The sequence below is a fragment of the Gopherus flavomarginatus genome, chromosome 1 (assembly GCF_025201925.1).
Source record: "Gopherus flavomarginatus isolate rGopFla2 chromosome 1, rGopFla2.mat.asm, whole genome shotgun sequence".
NCBI classification, from domain to species: Eukaryota; Metazoa; Chordata; order Testudines; family Testudinidae; genus Gopherus; species Gopherus flavomarginatus.
This window is the reverse complement of record NC_066617.1, coordinates 171,572,877-171,590,045: the sequence shown is the minus strand read 5'-3', so window position 1 is coordinate 171,590,045 and position 17,169 is coordinate 171,572,877. Positions and strand designations below refer to the sequence as shown.

The window sequence follows — 17,169 nt, the reverse complement described above, 5'->3', positions numbered from 1 at the left end:
ACTGGGGTCCCTAAACCAGCTCTGGCCTAAGTAATTGCATTTAACAGCCCATGCTTCTCAAACACCGTGATTGAGAGATTTTTTGTTTATTTTCACTTTGAAGTATTGCATGGGGAAAAAACTCCAAACGACAAATTACATTCCCTAACAATTGTTTACATTATAAATTCTGAATACTAGATTTAACTTACTATTTGACCTTCACTGAGAGAGAATTGGAAAGAGCTGAATAAGCTGTTCATTGAGTCCCCAGCACTACAATGATAAATACAGCCAAGAGGTCTCACAGCTAAAAATCCACTATACAGGTCTCATAAAGTTTAGCCATGCACATAAAAATTCTCTTTTGTAAGTCTAAATAAACGTCTTCTATTTGGCATAAAATTGAAAAAAAAATACAAAATAACTGTGTTGATCTCCAATCAATTTTCTTTATCAGCTGGCACTGCAGAGTGCAGTTTGTGAGTTTACCATATGTCTGAAGGCAGTTAGTACCGAGATGTCTCCATCAACAGATGGCATTTAGGGCCTGATCCTGCAAGTTGCTGGGCATTCTTAGTTCCAGCTGAAGTCAGCAGGAACTGATGACACTTGACACTTCACAAGGTTGTGTCCAAAATCAGCTACTGATATAAGAAAAAATCTCCAAATCTCTCAAGTAAATAAATCTCAATATTCAGAAAAGCCTAAACTTACTTTATTCTCATCCAGATCAATATTTCTCTAATAAAACACCACAACATTATTCTACCTCTGTAGGAATATAGACCCACACAAGATTTAGATGAACTATGATTTTAAAATGTGTTGGGATATTAGCATGAACAATTGGCCCACAGCATGGAATCAAAAAGAATGAAACCATAATAAAGAAGAGTAATTGTGTTCCACTTGTAGCAACCCAGTGTGATATTATTAAAGGTTTGGCCTAAAATAATAGAAATAAAATATAATTAATTGGGTGCCAGGTGCAGTAAAGAATTGGCTATATACGAAACTCCATCTGCCCTTAGCTAAGATCTGACAATTGATAATGACATCACTTGTTTGTTAAAGGGTATAAAAGGGTAAACTCTTAAAGGGTTCATTGTTAATACCTGTCTGACCACGTTGGAGCCAAACAATATGGGTCTAAATGCCCGTGGGGTTAGCCAATTTGTAAGTACTTGATCAAATGCCTATAAATGTTTTGTAACTGTTTGGATGGAGTAAACAGCTTTGTAGGCGTGTTTAGAGCAATTGTATAAATGCCATTAGGTCTTTGGGTCTAATAAAGGAATTTATGGTTAAATTAACTTCGGCTTGTGTCTCTCAGAGGACTTGAGGTCATTTTTCCTGACATTCTGCAGATTTGAATTGACCTTTTTCTCCCCAACCTGCAGTGTAGAAATTGCGGCAACTTACCCCCAACGTGCAAAATTCTTACAGTGAGTTGTGTATAGTGTGGTGTTGAAATATTGCACATGTATTCTCCACTGTCTGCCAGAGTAAGATCCCTTAAGATTATTGAATAGTCCTGTTCATTGATTTTCTCCCAAGAGAATCGAGTTTTAAACTGTTCAGGGGTTTGTGATGGGTTGTCGGAGGATGCCAGAACCAAGGTAGATGCATGTCTGATTATTGTCCAAGTAACTATAAAGTCTTTAGTATATGGAGACCCTTCAGCCATAAATTCACATGGAATTGAAACGGTATCTCCTTCCTTTTTAAAAAATGGATCTGAAATATACAATTTAAAAAGTAACAATTAATGGGAAAGCAATGGTTTGAGCAAGCTACTGTGAAGGATGCTCAGATTTTTTGTGCACTATTTTTGAAGCAATCTTCTGATATAATTGTACTAATACTTCACTATAAGCCTCACAAGACATCCAACTGCAGAAACCACTTCTTGAAAGAGTCATTTCAGACATTGTAGTTCAGCCTTGGTAGCTGGTTTAAGAAACAAACAAAAAGGGGTGTCAGTGTGGAGAGGTGGCAACTGCTTTATACTAAATGAGTTTTTGTTTTTGCCACTGCAAAGAGGTTTTTTCTTAGATGTGAACATTTCCCTATTGAGTCACCTCTGCTAACTCTGTGACCTTGTATTAGCTTTGCTTTCTGACTCATGCAAACAAAAGGCACCACATAGTTTATTTTTACTATCTAAGCTGCCTGAAGGCCAAACAGTTAAAAGCATAAAAGATGCAAAATTAGACTCCATTTATTTTTGGTTAAAGATCTAATGTTTTTAGAACACAGGTTCTAAATAAAGTTAATTATTAATGTACTAGTTTAAAATATGAAATTTAGATTTTTTTTTCAAACCTTTTAAGGGAGGAAAATATCTAGACACCACAATTGTTCGGTTCCTAACATTTCATCTTAGTTAATTGTCTAAAATAAAATATAGTATGTTCTTATGTTCTTAGTACTACCACACAGCTCCTAAAGTAAACAACAGTGGTGGAACAGAGTCCTCAACTATAAGGATTAGGAGACAGAAAAAATATTAACATTCAAAGAATGTTACTGGTTTTTTTTCTTTTATTAAAGGGGGGTGGGGAAGGCTTCCTAAAAGATACTCACAGATTAGTAGTGGTCAAAGGAAGATGTTAAGTAGGACAGAAATTCTCATATACTCACACATATTCACAGTGCTTTGGGATGAAATATTGCAACCAGTGCTAGGTGTAGAGTTTATGACTGAGAAGAGTAACTCACCTCAATAGGCACTAATGAATGGAGAGGGATGGTTGGCAACTTGTATTGGGGGCAGGGAGCCATAACATTTCTACACTACATTAGCATGCTTGGTGTGTGGGACGAGGTCTACATGATGAGCAAGGGGCATGATTCCCAGCTTGTGTGCACACATTTACACTAGCATGCTAAAAATAGTAGCATAACCATGATAGCATGGGCTGCAGCGACACAGGCTACAACCCCACCTGATCTCTGAGTACGTACTTGGGGCAGTTAGCCCATGTCATCACTGCCCCTGCTACTGCAGCTACACTACTATTTTTAGTTCGCTAGCTCCAATGAGAGCTAGTACAAGTATGTTTTCACAAGCTGTGACTTGCACCTCCAGCTCATAGTGTAGATGTAGCTGACATGAGGGGATATAGAGAGTGACTCTGAGGGCCAATGTGGGCGAAAAAACTGCACCTCACATTGCTTCTTGCCTGGCTAGCAGAAGGCTACATGATCTCAAGAGGTTCAGGTAAGCAGCCAGAAATCTGGATGCTTATCCAGACCACTCCCCTAGCTCTTTTGAATTTCACTTGCTGTTAGTAAGGACAAGTTCTAGTCAGCGTGAGGCATTTATAACACTCAGCACAATGTGACCTTTAAGATGTGGGATTCCATTAATGAGCTACATTAATATGCTATAGTACACATATTCAGAACAAAATTCTGCTCTGCAGAGTTGTCATAAACAGATAGTTAAGGGTTAATGTCTCTTTTACCTGAAAAGGGTTAACAAACAGGGACCCAAACACCTGACCTGAGGACCAATCAGGAAACAAGATACTTTCAAATCTCGGTGGAGGGAAGCCTTTGTTTGTGTTTTTGGGTTTGGCTTTGTTCTCTCTAGGCTCTGAGAGTGACCACACATACCTACAGGCTCTCTAATCTTCTGTTCCAATTTTGTAAGTACAAAAGTAGAAAGACAGTTTAGTCTTTTTAATTGTTTTTCTGTATTTGCAACTGTGTATCTGGCTGGTAGAGTTTTAATCTGTATTGGGGTGAAAACATTTTAAATTGTATTTCAGCTGGAGAAAACTTTCTTTCTATTGTCTATAAGCTGAAAGACCCTGTAACTCTTTACCATCTAAATTGCAGAGATAAACCTTTTATTTTTTTCTTCTTTTTTATTAAAAGTTTTGCTTTAAGACCTGTCTGATTTTTTTCTCCTAGTTAAGGCTCAAAGGAATTGAGTCTGTACTTAACAGGGAAGGAGAAGGGAGGGAAAGGGTGGAATCCCTTTGTTTTAGATTCACGGAGCTTGAATCTGGATTGCCTCTGGGGGAAGGTATCATTCCTCTCTGTGTGGTGATTCAAGGAATTGAATCACGGTAATCTCCTAGTGTACCCAGGCAAGAAAGATCTGGGAGGAGGTAAAGAGGGGGGAGGGAATGGTTTATTTCCCTTTGTTGTGAGACTCAAGGAATTTGGGTCTTGTGGTCCCCAGGGAAGGTTTGGGGAGACCAGAGTTTATCAGGTACTCAGAATCCTGATTGGTGGCAGCCTATCAGAACTAAGCTGGTAATTAAGCTTAGGGGAATTCATGCTAGTACCCATATTTTGGACGCTAAGGTCCAGATTTGGGAATTATACTATGACAGGAGTGCACAGTGGATTGAGAACTATGAGTTCTGTGCATGTGCCGTAAGGAGCGCAGAGTAGTGGAGTCAAGGTCAATCACGCAGATCTAACAGGAAACTTTGCTCTTTCATTGTTGTTGCCTCTCTTAAGAAATATTTCTTAATTGATAAGAGCCTCAGGAAAGCAATAGTTATTTGCTGAAATGGATTTCTAGGGAATGCAAAAAAAACCCTGATGCAGCAGGAGTCAATGCACCATAGGGGAGAGCTAAATTTCAGTGGCTCTGTTTTTCCTTATGGAGTAACACTATCTATTTTCTGCCCCTGTGTATTTTGTTGTTTGAATCTGAACAATCTGTTTGGCTGCTGCTCTACTCCCCCTCCTTGGGTTTGAGTAGAGGTGAGGAGATGTGATCTGGGGAAGGGTAGGGGTGCAGAAAGAAGACAGAGAAGACAAATGGTAGTAAATAGACTCAAGTAAGCAATAGGGAATGGACTGAGATAGGGACAGACTGGTAACTAGAACAATAGATGAGGAATAGTTCTCTCTCCACCCCCCATCTCCCTGCTGCTACTTGTGCAGAGCAGGCAGTGTGAAAGGAGAATGCTTTAGGTCAGCCACAGGTAATGTCTGGCTGGGTCACCTGGACAATGGGAGAGAAAGAGGTCAGGGATGTATTGGGACAATTTAAAAAAAAGACAAAAGGACGTTGTCTGTCTAGGCATGACATATGAACAATATTTATATTATAAACTCTTCACAGCAGGGAGCATCTCTTACTAAGTGATCTTTACAGTAATACGTGCAATGGATCCTAAATCCAGACTGAGTCTATTGAGTGCTACTGTAATATAAAATTAATCTGTGCACTAAACAAAGTTAGCTGCCCCAGTGTATTAAATGGGCACAAGCCAAGCCACAGCCATCTAGAGTTGGTTATAGGCAAGTCTTACTATTGGGTGGTACTGTGTGATAGGTTTGCAATGACACTCCAAACCACATTATGGTTATATTGAAAAACTCCAGCTACAAACCTATTGAGGAAACCTTTGTGAGTTTGAAATAGTTCGAAATTCATTGTTGTGCAACTTGGGAGGTGCAAAACCCACATGGTCAAAAGCTAAATATGAAGCTGCCACACACAAAATAAATGGATTTCACAGTTCTGAAATTTGGGGGTGAATGTTGAGGAGTTTTCACTCATCTCAGCCTAGCTGGTTTTATAATCAGCTGAGGTCTACAGAACTATTGTCTTTCTACCAATCAAGTACAACATAGATGCATAGACTCATTATGGCTCAACTGTCCTGGGCTTTATGTATGTTTAAGGGATGGAGAATAGTTCAATCCTACCTTCCATTTTCCATTCAGCAGTCCAATTTTCGTTGTGAAACTGAACGTGACACTGGTAAGAAGAAACTTTGTTTGTAATGTTCTGCTCACTTCTAACTGAATAGAGACGGCCATCCTGGGTTACTTCTATTTTTGTATTTTGCATAGATGTACTGTTATATGCCCATGATATGTTTGGCTCAGGATAAATATGAAAGGCAAGACATTTCAACAGTCTCTCAGTGTCTCGTTTTTCATATTCCATTGCATAAGAGCGGGAAACTGTAAAGACAAAAAAAAAAGTCTGGTATTTTCAACATTCGGCTTAACTTTGTGTGATTGGTTTTCTGGAATACTATAGGACAGAATCCGCAGAACACAGAAGCCAAATCCAATTATTTGTGTTTATTTCAGACTACAGTGTTGCATTTGCCCCATTATCAATCATCAGTTTCCAAACTTCTGTCAGAATCCACCCTCCCTACTTACTATTTAAGTTCACCCACTACCCAATTGCATCCCGCAGACCTGCAGTAATTTTAACCTCAAATGACTGCACTGTAGCTTTTCACCCTCTGCTAGAACTAGGTTATTTCTTTTACAGTTAGAGTGACAAGATGTCCCGATTTTATAGAGACGGTCCCAATTTTTGGGTCTTTTTCTTATATAGGCTCTTATTACCCCCTCACCTCCTGTCCCGGTTTTTCACACTTGCTGTCTGGTCACCCTATTTACTGCTGAAATGCAACCGTGAAGTACAGAGCTGCCTTTTAGTGCTGATAGACAGGAAAGATATTGGTGCTACTACTGGTCTGAGGTATTTCAATTTCTGGTGAGAGGGAAGAGAATAAGATCTGCTACCTGTGCAGTTCAGGTATGTTAAATATCCTCCTGACCTGTTACGTGAAGCCTGACTTCCACTTCTGTTTTATCTTGATTTGTCCCCACATAGCAGGTGTAGGAGCCCGCATCACTCAGGCTCAAGTTACTCAGTTTCAAGGATGCATTTCCAGTGGGAATTTGCTCATGAAAAAGGAATGTTCTCCCCTTGTACTCAGAGTCTTGACGTTCTAGCTGATCCTTATCGTAGTAGTAGCTGTGCACATTTTTGTTCCCTTTCTTCCAGTAAATTACTTCACCTTTTGCAGGTGCAAAAGAGCAAGGAAGGACAAAATCTTCGGATAATCGCCCGGTTACCTCTTCAGGACCTTGAAAACACAATGCACATACTATAACTGCATGAACATTTCTGAATGGGTTACCAAAAATAAATTAGGTAAATCCATGTACTTCCTCCCCCCACCTCTACCCTCAAATAAAATTACAACTTTCAGTCCAGCTGAACTGATCTTCTGGCCCTAACAGGGGCACATCTTCCATCATTCGTTTGTTTGTTTAAACACATGCCCATCGTTATAATTTCAGGTCACCCACATACCTCCTGAAGCAGAGAGGGTGGGATGACAGTCACATAATTCTTACTCCAGTACACCAGTATTCTAATGCATGACACTCATGTTCAGACATACTCAACTCTGCATCACTGACGTTCTAGACTGCGGCCTTCCAGTGCCCAGATAATTGAGATTTATATACAGTAACTCTCTTCACTTAATGTTGTCCTAGTTAATGTTGTTTCATTGTTATGTCGCTGATCTATTAGGGAACATGCTCATTTAAAGTTGCGCAACGCTCCGTTCTAATGTCATTTGAAAGCCGCCGGCTTTGTCCACTGCTTGCAGGAAGATCAGCCTGTTGGAGCTAGCTGATGGGGGCTTGGAACCAGGGTGGACTGGCAGCCCCCCCATCAACTCCCCTAAGTTCCCTGTGAGGCAGCCGCCCAGCAGGCTATCAATTGCGGCCAGTTCAGCTGTCCCTCCCTCCACTGCCGTGTGCTGCTCCTGAGAGCCTCCTGCTTGCTGTTTCGGGGGGAAAGGGGGGATAGAGGTGCTATTGTCAGGGTGTCCCCCTCCCCAGACTCCTGTACCCCATCTCCACAGAGCAGGGGTGGGGGGACATAACAAGGCTCAGGATGGAGGGAGATTGCTGGCAGCAGCTGCTTTCTCAACTTCCTGATCTATTTTAAAAGGCAATGTACTTAGAGTGGGGTCAGAGTACTTAAAGGGGAAATGCGTCTCTCTCACACACACACACACACAGTTTTTGTGTGTGTCTATCTCTCTCCCTCACACACAGATGGTTTGTGTCTCTCTCTCTCTCTCTCTCTCTCTCTCTCACACACACACACACACACACACACACACACACACACACGCACTCCTCTGCACTTTGGAAAGTGGAGGGAGTGGTGCACTTGAGTGGGATAGCATGGGTTCACCATCATTTTCAGTTTCCACAGGGAATGTTTGCAGCCACTGCCATGCGTCTATTGTGTCTCCTCCCTCCATCTGTGCTGCCTTGTAGAGTGTGAGGCTACATTAACAACGTGTTAACCCTTGATGGCTCAGCTAAGTGCTAGTTCATCATTTAGCAGCAAAGCATTCCCTGGGAAATATCCCACTCTCTGAGGGCTTGTCTACATTACCCACTGGGTCAACGGTGAAGACATCACGGTAAGTAGATCTAAGTACGTTGACTTATACACGTAGCTGAAGTTGCGTAACTTGATCGATCCCCCCTCCCCAGTGTAAACCAGGCCTGACTCTACCACCTCAACCAAACTTCACAATCATCATTGCTGTGTACAGTATTAAATTGTCTGTTTAAAACTTAGAGAAAGTGTGTGTGTACCTTTTGTCTGGCAAAAAAAATTTCCCTGGAACCTAACTCTCCCTATATATATTAATTCTTATGGGGAAATTTGATTCACTTAATATCGTTCTGCTTAAAGTAGCATTTTTCAAGAACATAACTATAACTTTACAGCTCCAGTACGCTGTGCCAACATTAGCTAATTAACCATAGCCCTTTTTATTGTTCTAACATTTATAAGCTAAACATAGCATTACTAGAGGTTCTTTTATCTCAGATGGTAGGGAGCCTGTCGATTTGGATCTAAAGTTCCTGGGTGCTCTCTCTACTGTTACCCTGAAGACCTGGGGAGCAACATCAGGTAGAATAGCTGGTAATTGATACTTGTCAGTATAATCAGAGAATTGTTACAAATTGGTATCTGATTGATATATTTGGAATCGGAACCAAAGCTGACTTTAACTAGGGTGACTGTATGTTAACCATGGCTATTGAATGGAATGTCACACCTGCTCAAGGGTATATCATCATGATGTTGTATTCCGAGGGCTGCAGCCTACAGAGGAGAACAGACCTGCTACAGATAATGAAGATTCTCAAGTGGGAGGGGCTGATGCTTCAGAACAGAAAGTTCCAGCACACTAAAACCTACCTACTCAAGAACCCTGTTGTTCTCAGACTGCTGCTTCCATGTGCTTCAAGCTGCCTTTATATAAGAAAGGAGAAAAAAGAGCACAGGCAAGTTTGTGTTTCCTTTGCTGCAATGCAATCCATTTATGAGGACATCCTTGTTCTGCTTTGAGTGTCTTATATCAACTGAGTGCCTTAAGCTGATTCTTTACCATTATTTTTATCTTGACGATATCCCTTTTAAGTAATTCACCTCTTGCAAAAAAAACTTTAATTTCTTTATCATTTGCATGAACACACAGCTAAAACTTACCTGAAGCTACAGCATTCAAATGAAACAGAAAGATAAGTATTTTCTGCACCTTCATGTCTTCTTTGATTTACAGTAGTTTCATTTCTAACTGATAACACAGAGGAGAAAAAATAATAAGAGTTTAAGGCCTGTAAAATGCTTATCCTATTGTACTGTAATAATCAACAATTATTATGATGTTATTTATATAGCTCTAGATGTGAAAGGGCCTTTCTAGACATAGTGCAGGTCTGTTATCAAGAGTTTAAAGTCCTGATTCTGCAACATTTCAAGTGGGTGAACTTTTGCAACACTGTGGAGCCCCAGTTACTTTAACAGGGCTCCAGGCTAATGCAGGGATGCACACCTACCAGCTACATGATCATGGACCTAAATGAGAAATATACAAACAACTCCACTGCTAATCCCAAGTATTCAAAAATTAAGAGTCAGGCTCTCAAAATCATAAAGGGCTTAAAAATCACAATTTAAAAGGAAAAAAAATGTCTTCTGGTTTCTGGGTCTTCAGCATTCATATTGTCAAGATTTTCTCCGCAACTTTGAGGGCTAGAAACTTGATTTTACAAAAAGGAAAAGTGATAATATCACATAAAAGAAAATTACCAGTCTTTAATCTGTTGTGAGGAACCATTAAAGACAAAGAAAAACTGATTTTAAACAAATGTGATAAGTCTAATTATTGTATGCAGCAAAGTTATGCAATTAACAAGTTGTCTTTGTAGTTCAGAGAATAGTGAGATTTAAACTAACAGCTCAATTCTGCCCCTATTTATCATCATCATCATGTTACCATGATGCTTCTAGCGTTTAGGGCAGTGACAGAGCTCCTCCACTACTGTTTGTTTCTGGCAAGTCTTTCAATGGTTCCCCAGCTGTGCCCCAGGTTTCTCAGCTCAGTTTCCACAACTCTTCACCATGTTTTTTTCAGGTGGCCTCGTTTTCGCTTGCCTTCAGGTGTCCATCTTTTAATGCTACTCTGGTGATGGAATCAGTTCCCATCCGAAGCGCACGGCCAATTCATCTCCAGTGCCTCCAGGCAATGATGGTGCTCAGATCCTCTTGGCTGCACTGTGTTAATAGATCTTGGTTTGAGATTGTTCTGGGCCAAAAGGTGCAGAAGATTTTTCTGAGGCAGGTTGTATGGAATGAAGACAGTTTGGACATGTCATACATTGTCATTCCCCAGCATTCTGTACTGTAAAGTAATGTTGAAAGTACGCAGCTCTGAGTTTGGTTTTTTATTTTTTATTATTTCCAGACTGTATTTAAGCTCCTGAAGGTGTTCCTGGCTTTATTGATTTTGATCCAGATGTCCTGGCTTGTTCCACCATCCTGGCTGATAGTGCTGCCCAAGTTTGTGAATGTTTCTACACTGCTGAGAACACAATCCTCTATCAAGGATGGTGAGGCAATATTAAAGCTCATATTATCGGTCTTATTGTGATTGATTTTCAGTCCAATTTGCTGGCTGAATGCATTGAGTCAAGTTGTTTTTATATGGTGTTGGGTGTGTGACAGGAGAGCAACATCATCTGTGAAGTCCAGGTCTTCTAGGGATGAGAATGGTGTTCATTTAATGCCTCTTGGCATGTCTTCTGTTGCACACTGCATTACCTAGTCAATGGCAATGTTGAAGAGGATTGCAGACACGACACACTCGATGACAAAACTCCTGTTTTGACTTCAAAACTGAGCTCACGGTGATCAACGCTGCATGTAAAGTTGAAATAGAAGCTTTTGATGATGTTGATTATACGGAGAGGGATCCATGTGCCTGCAGAATGCACCATAGGCTTGTCCTGTGAATGCTATCAAAAGCCTTCTCAAAGTCTACGAAGTTTATGTAGAGATGCTGTTGCCATTCTAAGCATTGTTCTGTTATGCTTCATAGAGTTAAGATCTGGTCTGTGCATCCATGCCCTTTCTGAAAACCTGCTTGCTCTTTTCTGAGAATGCTGTCAACATATCTGATATACACTGGACTATGATCTTACACAAGACTTTGCTTGGCACAGATAAAAGTGTGATACCATGCCAATTATTACAATCACTGAGAGCTCCTTTCTTTGGTAACTTCACTATAATCCCATTGGTCTACTCACCTGGCACTTTTCCCCCTTCTCAGACTGATGTAAATAGATGGGCCAGGTTAGATGCCGCTAAATTTGAATTTACCTTGAACAATTCTGCATTCAAGTTATCCTTGCCAGGAGCTTTCCCATTTTTTAAGGATTTGATGGTTTGAATCTCTTCCTTAGTCAGGGTGTCTGTGATATCAACACAGCCCCTAGTTAAGCAGTACTTCATTTGTGTCAGGGCTGAGCCCCAGCACTTCTAGGCTTGAGCAGTTCACAGCTCTGGCACCTCTGCCTTGCTGCATCAGTTATGAAAATAAAAACATTGCTTGAGTCCCAGCACCTCTTTTATTACAGATTAAGCACTGTATTTAAGTTCAAGAGTCCAATACTGTCAACATTTTTAAAACAGTTGGTTCTGTAGCCACATACAATGTGATGCACTATCTCACTGCTGCTTTTATAGAAGCTGCTGGAATGGAAGTGTTTTCCTACTCCCCTTGCCTATGTGGCTGGGAGCAGGTGTTTCCTGTCATCAGAAAGACCCAGATGGGTTAGCAGTATAACAGTGTGTCCCTACCTGGAAATCCCCTCTGAAGACACATGAAGCAGCCATCCAACACCTCCTGAAAACACACACAAAATGATAAGACAGCAAAGGTTAAGTTAGAAGTTTGGCTGGGGCCTCGAGAAGCAGCAAGAGGGAAGGCATGGGAGCTCCCCTTAGAAATTAAAGTTATAGAGTTGAAACTTCAAGCAAATGGTCAGGTGTTAGCCTGTTGCCAATGTATGTGAACAGATTCTGTAAGATCCAGTTTGTAGAATCTGCACAACTGGCCCTTGGAGGGTTCCAGCCAATTTTAATCTCATTTGCTTCCATGTTATAATTTACAGTGCTGCGGCATGTTTCATCCAGAAAGTTTGCAAGTCAACTTCGATTATATAGAGGATAACTGAAATAAATTCATGGCCATGTGTATACCGAAATCAAGACTGCCAGTTAAACTGCCCATACAGATCTGGAGGTGCAAGGAAGATATAGAAGCTAGAGCCTCCTGTTTTAGAAACACAGACCTCTATCATTTGAGCCAAAGAAAAATCATCCTCCACTAGTTAATACTATTACGGCTGTTACCCCTTTGCTAGCCTATACTTGGGGCCTTGCTGGGTTGTTTTTGTTAGAAGGAGAAATTGATGAAAGAAGTCAGGTATTTCTTCAGAGCAATCCTGTTTATTCACATACAATGTAAACAAAGTCCTGTTTCGCTGAACACAGTAAGAACTAATAGCAGGTAGTTTTCACTAAGAAATCCAAGTCTACCCTTCTAGCCCAAAAGAAGGTCTGTCTCTTGGCTACCTCCTGCTTTCAGCCTTTCATACACACAGCTGCAACCAATCAATCGCCAAACCACTGCGTTTCACAGTCAGTCCCAAGGAAACCCCACAGTCACATAGTTTAGCTTCTGTTCAGTGTGGCCGATTGCCTCAAGCAGTGGCTGTCTATTGTTGATATCTATCACTACATTAAAGGGTATTTAATTCCTCCTTCCATTTAGCTTGAAAGAAAGGTACTTAGTACATTCATCAACTTTAACAGCCACTGGAAGGAACAGATATGTCTCCTGAGCACTCATGCTGAGAGGTGGCAGCAAGCCCACAGAGTGCAGATGACTGGCCCAGACCCCTGGACTACTTGGCCCCACAGAAAGGAGATGACTGGCCCGGACCACCCGACCTCTCAGGAGACAGATGGGTGACCTAGATCACTGACTGGCCCAACCTCAGTAGAACTTCTTCTGGTGACTGAGGCCCCCACTGATCAACTTACCTCAGTGGACCAGCAGGTATCTTTGGAGGGGGAGAGTGCAAGTGGCCCAGAGGTGGTAGACCCCTGTCTGGCTGCAATGCTGGCAGAGGGTGTTTCAGCATGTTATGACTTGGATCCCCGTTGACATGGTGGCAGAACCCTCAACCACTCTTAGGGCCCTGGGCTGGGATGCAATGGAGCGGGAGCGCCTGCATCCCCCCTGTCACCCAAGCAGTGGGTAGCAGTCTCCCGCTCCCTCAGGCTAGCTGAAGGAAAGCCTGAGTTTCCTGACTTTGTTTGCAGCCTCACCTGAGTACAAGGTTGGAGCTCAGTGACTTTGTTTCCTGCCCTGCTCTGAACCAGAGCCTAGGCTGATTGACTATTTGCAGCTCCACCTGAGTGAAGGCTTGAGGAGGTATTAGGGCTCCAAGGAGGCAGACACGGCAAGAAAAGGCAGCGGGTCCAACTCCCTTGCCAGTGATGAGTGGCTTTTTCAGACTGCCATTTGCCCCTGAGAGAAGGGGCTAGATGATTACTGGCAGTAGCCACTGAGGTAAGGTGGAGATACAGGTTTGGGGTTCCCCTGGGAGGGGAGACCCAGAGTGTGGGATACTGTCATGGGGCAGCAACCCAATGTAAGGAGCACCAGTTTCTGAACTGGTGAAGATAAAGGGACTGCAAATGGGGGTAAGGACAGGGGAGTAAAAGACCAGAGGAGGGCTCTCCTGAGCTGGATAAGCTAATTCCCAGACTGACAAGCAGGAGGCGCTATGGCAGTGAGTGTTCCATCCTGCTACACTCCTGTAGGTTTCAAATGCTATCCAGTGGAAAACCATACTATACATATGCCCTAGAGGATAAATTACAGTTTTATCTATATGATAAGGCAAATATCTCTGGGGTGGCTAGGACAAGGAAGGTATTCACTACGTCCAGCCATACCTTTCAGACCCCCAATTCTAATCTTTCTTCTGATCTGACCCTCCACCCTTGTGGCAGTTGCATGAATGACCCAGGATGTGTAGGGAATAGTTTAAAACCCAGTCTAGACAAAATAGAGGTAATTATGGTAGGTTGGAGTAAACAGCTGTAATCTAGATGCAAAGTACAACAATGACCCTGCTGGAGGGGTTGTGACTGCCATTTCTGACAGTGTGTAAAACTATGCTATCACTACAGGAAAAGGAGGGGAAGTGAGTTGCCTTTAGGAAAGACACTTGAATAACCTGGTAAAGAGGGGGAACACCATGGGAGGTGGGTATCATAAACTGGGGAGGCTGTGCCTCCCCAGGCAGCCTGGTGCAGTTCCGGTGCTCTGCCCTGGCCCAGACTAGTTGGCCGGCCTGCCAAGGGGACTCAGGGCAGCTGGCGCTGGGGCCGCACTGCCTACTCAGTCCTTGGACCGCGTCGCCTGGCATACTGGGGCTGGTATGCTGCGGCCACACTGTCCAGCCACCCAGCGCTGGAGCCAGAGGCCACAGTGGGGGTGCTCTGGGCTACTATGGAGGAAGGAGGGCTGAAGGGGAGGGGCTGGGCACTAGCCTCCCCCCCAACAGTCAGCTCACTAGCTGCCCATGATAAACACTTGAAAATTACCTAGCATGAAGCCAGTACGACTCTTTATAGAGCTATTAAAACACAATAACTCATGCCTTATCAAAACTATGGCACTCACAGCTGAATTGGATCTTAGAGGGGAGGTGTGAAATTGTGGCCATGTAGCCCAGGGAGCTGAACTGACTGGAGTGTGTGAGGTAATATGTCTTCCCCAGTATATGTATCCACAGCCGTCCTCCTTGACCATCTTGGTTAACAGGCATTGATGGACCTAACCGGTTCTCTTCTGAACCTAGTTATACGTTTGGTCATCACTACATCCCAGAGCAATGAGTTCTATAGCTTAATTCTGCACTGTGTGCAAACATATTTCCTCTTGTTTGTATTAAACTTGCTGCCTATTAATTTAATCAGTGACCCCTGGTTTTGTATTATGGAAAAGGGTAAATAACACTTCTTGATTCTCTTTTTCCACACCATTCATGATTTTATAGATCTCTATCACATCCCCTCTTACTCATCTCTTTTCTGAGTTGAACAGCCCTTATACTTTTAGTCTCTCCTCATATGCAAGCTATTCCATACCCTTAATCGTCTTTGTTGCTCTTTTCTGAACTTTTTCCACTTCCACTGTATCCTTTTTTGAGATGGGTGACCAGAACTGGACACAGTATTCAAGCTGTAGAGACACCATGGATTAGTGAATCGTGATATTTTCTGTCTTATTTTCTATCCCTTTCCTAATAGTTCCTAACATACCATTAACGTTTTTGACTGCTGCTGTGCACTCAGCTGAAGTTTTCAGAAAACTGTTCACCATGACCCCAAGATCTCTTTCTTGAGCGGTAACAGCTCATTTAAAACCCATCATTAAATATGTGGAGTTCTTTTCCAAGATGCATTACTTGCATTTATCACTGTTGAATTTCATCTGCCATTTTGTTGCTCATGCAGTGTCACTCTATAAGGATCCACCCTGGATATTAGAGAGAGAAAATGGATGAGGGATTATATTTTATTGGCTCCACTTCTGTTGGTGAGAGAGACAAGCTTTTGACCCACACGGAGCTCTTCTTCAGGTCTGGGAAAGGTACTACAAGCACCACCACTAAATACAAGATGGAACAGATAGTTTTTATCTGTGACACTCTTAGTGGAGTAACTATTTTTACCAGTTGAAATAAAAGCAGATTTGGACCCTATAAAACATGTCTGGTTTCAGAACCAGGATTTATTTATTCCTTTGCCTACGGCATTTCAGATGATCGTTTTACTCTCTCTTTATGATTGTAACCTGGCAACAGCTGATTTAAAGTATGTGTAAGTGCTTACAAGAATTAAAGCTCTTAATACTTCTATCAATAAGGAAGTAAAGCTAACTTGGAAAGCTGCAGGTAGCCAAAGCAGCATATTAGTGCCGATGACTTTTGTTGCACAAAAAAGAATACATGACTACAGTCTATAAATTGTTAAATCCCTGTATTAGCTCAAGGAAGCCAAACCCTAGATGTTTTCCATCTCTAGCTGCGACAGACCAAATCCAGGGCACATTTTACCTGTTAGAAGCCCCTTATCTTGTATGCTGTCTCCGTATTTCAGAAACCAGCACTGAAAGGGGGCAACGTGACGCTGCTGTTACAGAACTCAGTAATTTCAGTTTACAGTGGTAGATCCTTATATGGGTTACTTCAGAAATTATCCGAAACCAGCATGTATGTAGCAACTCCGCAGAAGTAGTCAAAAGTTGAGAAGTCTTTTGGGATCCTGTAATATGTTCTCTTTGTGCTATTTCTTCTGTCACCATTCCTCTTGGGGGCACTTTACCTAACTGGAAACTGATTTTTTTCATAAAGAAGTATATGCCAATACTGCAAGTTTTTCTTTAATAAAAAGGCAGAAGTGGTTTAAAAGTCAGAAAGAGGTAGGGTGACCAGACGGCAAGTGTGAAAAATCAAGACAGGGGCTGGGGAGTAATAGGTGCCAAATATCAGGACTGTCCATATAAAAATGGGACATCTGGTCATCCTAGAACAGGGGTGGGCACACTTTTTAGCCTGAGGGCCATAACTGGGTATGGAAATTGAATGGCAGGTCATGACTGCTCATGGGGAAATTAGGGGTGAGTTGAAGGGGGATGAGGGCTCTGGATGGGGATTAGGAGCTGAGGGTACAGAAGGGTGCTCCAGGCTGGGACCAAGGGTTTCAGAGGGAGGAAGGGAAGGGGATCAGGGCTGGGGCAGGGGGTTGGTTGCAGGAGGGGCTCAGGGGTGCAGGTTCTTGGCAGCGCTTACCTCAAGCAGCTCCAAGAAGCAGCGGCATGTCCCCACTCTGGCTTCTACACGGAGGCGCAGCCAGGTGGATCTGCACACCACCCTGTCCGCAGGCACCGCCCCTGCAGCTCTCATGGGCCACGGTTCCTGGCCAATGGGTAC

General features: G+C 42.4%; 1 protein-coding gene and 1 long non-coding RNA gene across 6 annotated transcripts in view; one reads left to right on the top strand and one right to left on the bottom strand.

The window, feature by feature from the left end:
• Window positions 1–17,169, bottom strand: part of HHLA2 (HERV-H LTR-associating 2) — a 790,111-nt gene that overhangs the window by 11,249 nt on the left and 761,693 nt on the right. For 2 of the 5 annotated variants that reach the window (XM_050960696.1, XM_050960671.1), the window contains exons 2-6: window positions 11,954–11,999; window positions 9,299–9,386; window positions 6,540–6,851; window positions 5,665–5,925; window positions 1,405–1,719 (exon numbers count right to left, since the gene is read on the bottom strand). In XM_050960696.1, the coding sequence (XP_050816653.1) occupies window positions 1,405–1,719; window positions 5,665–5,925; window positions 6,540–6,851; window positions 9,299–9,353 (943 nt within the window). In that variant the 5' untranslated portion in view covers window positions 9,354–9,386; window positions 11,954–11,999. The remainder of the gene's footprint in view (window positions 1–1,404; window positions 1,720–5,664; window positions 5,926–6,539; window positions 6,852–9,298; window positions 9,387–11,953; window positions 12,000–17,169) is intronic. The other 3 variants (XM_050960680.1, XM_050960684.1, XM_050960691.1) reach the window with 2 other exon arrangements.
• Window positions 9,401–16,292, top strand: LOC127055780 (uncharacterized). Its single transcript, XR_007775619.1, has 3 exons — window positions 9,401–10,701; window positions 12,930–13,217; window positions 15,692–16,292. It is a non-coding gene; the product is annotated as an uncharacterized LOC127055780 (long non-coding RNA).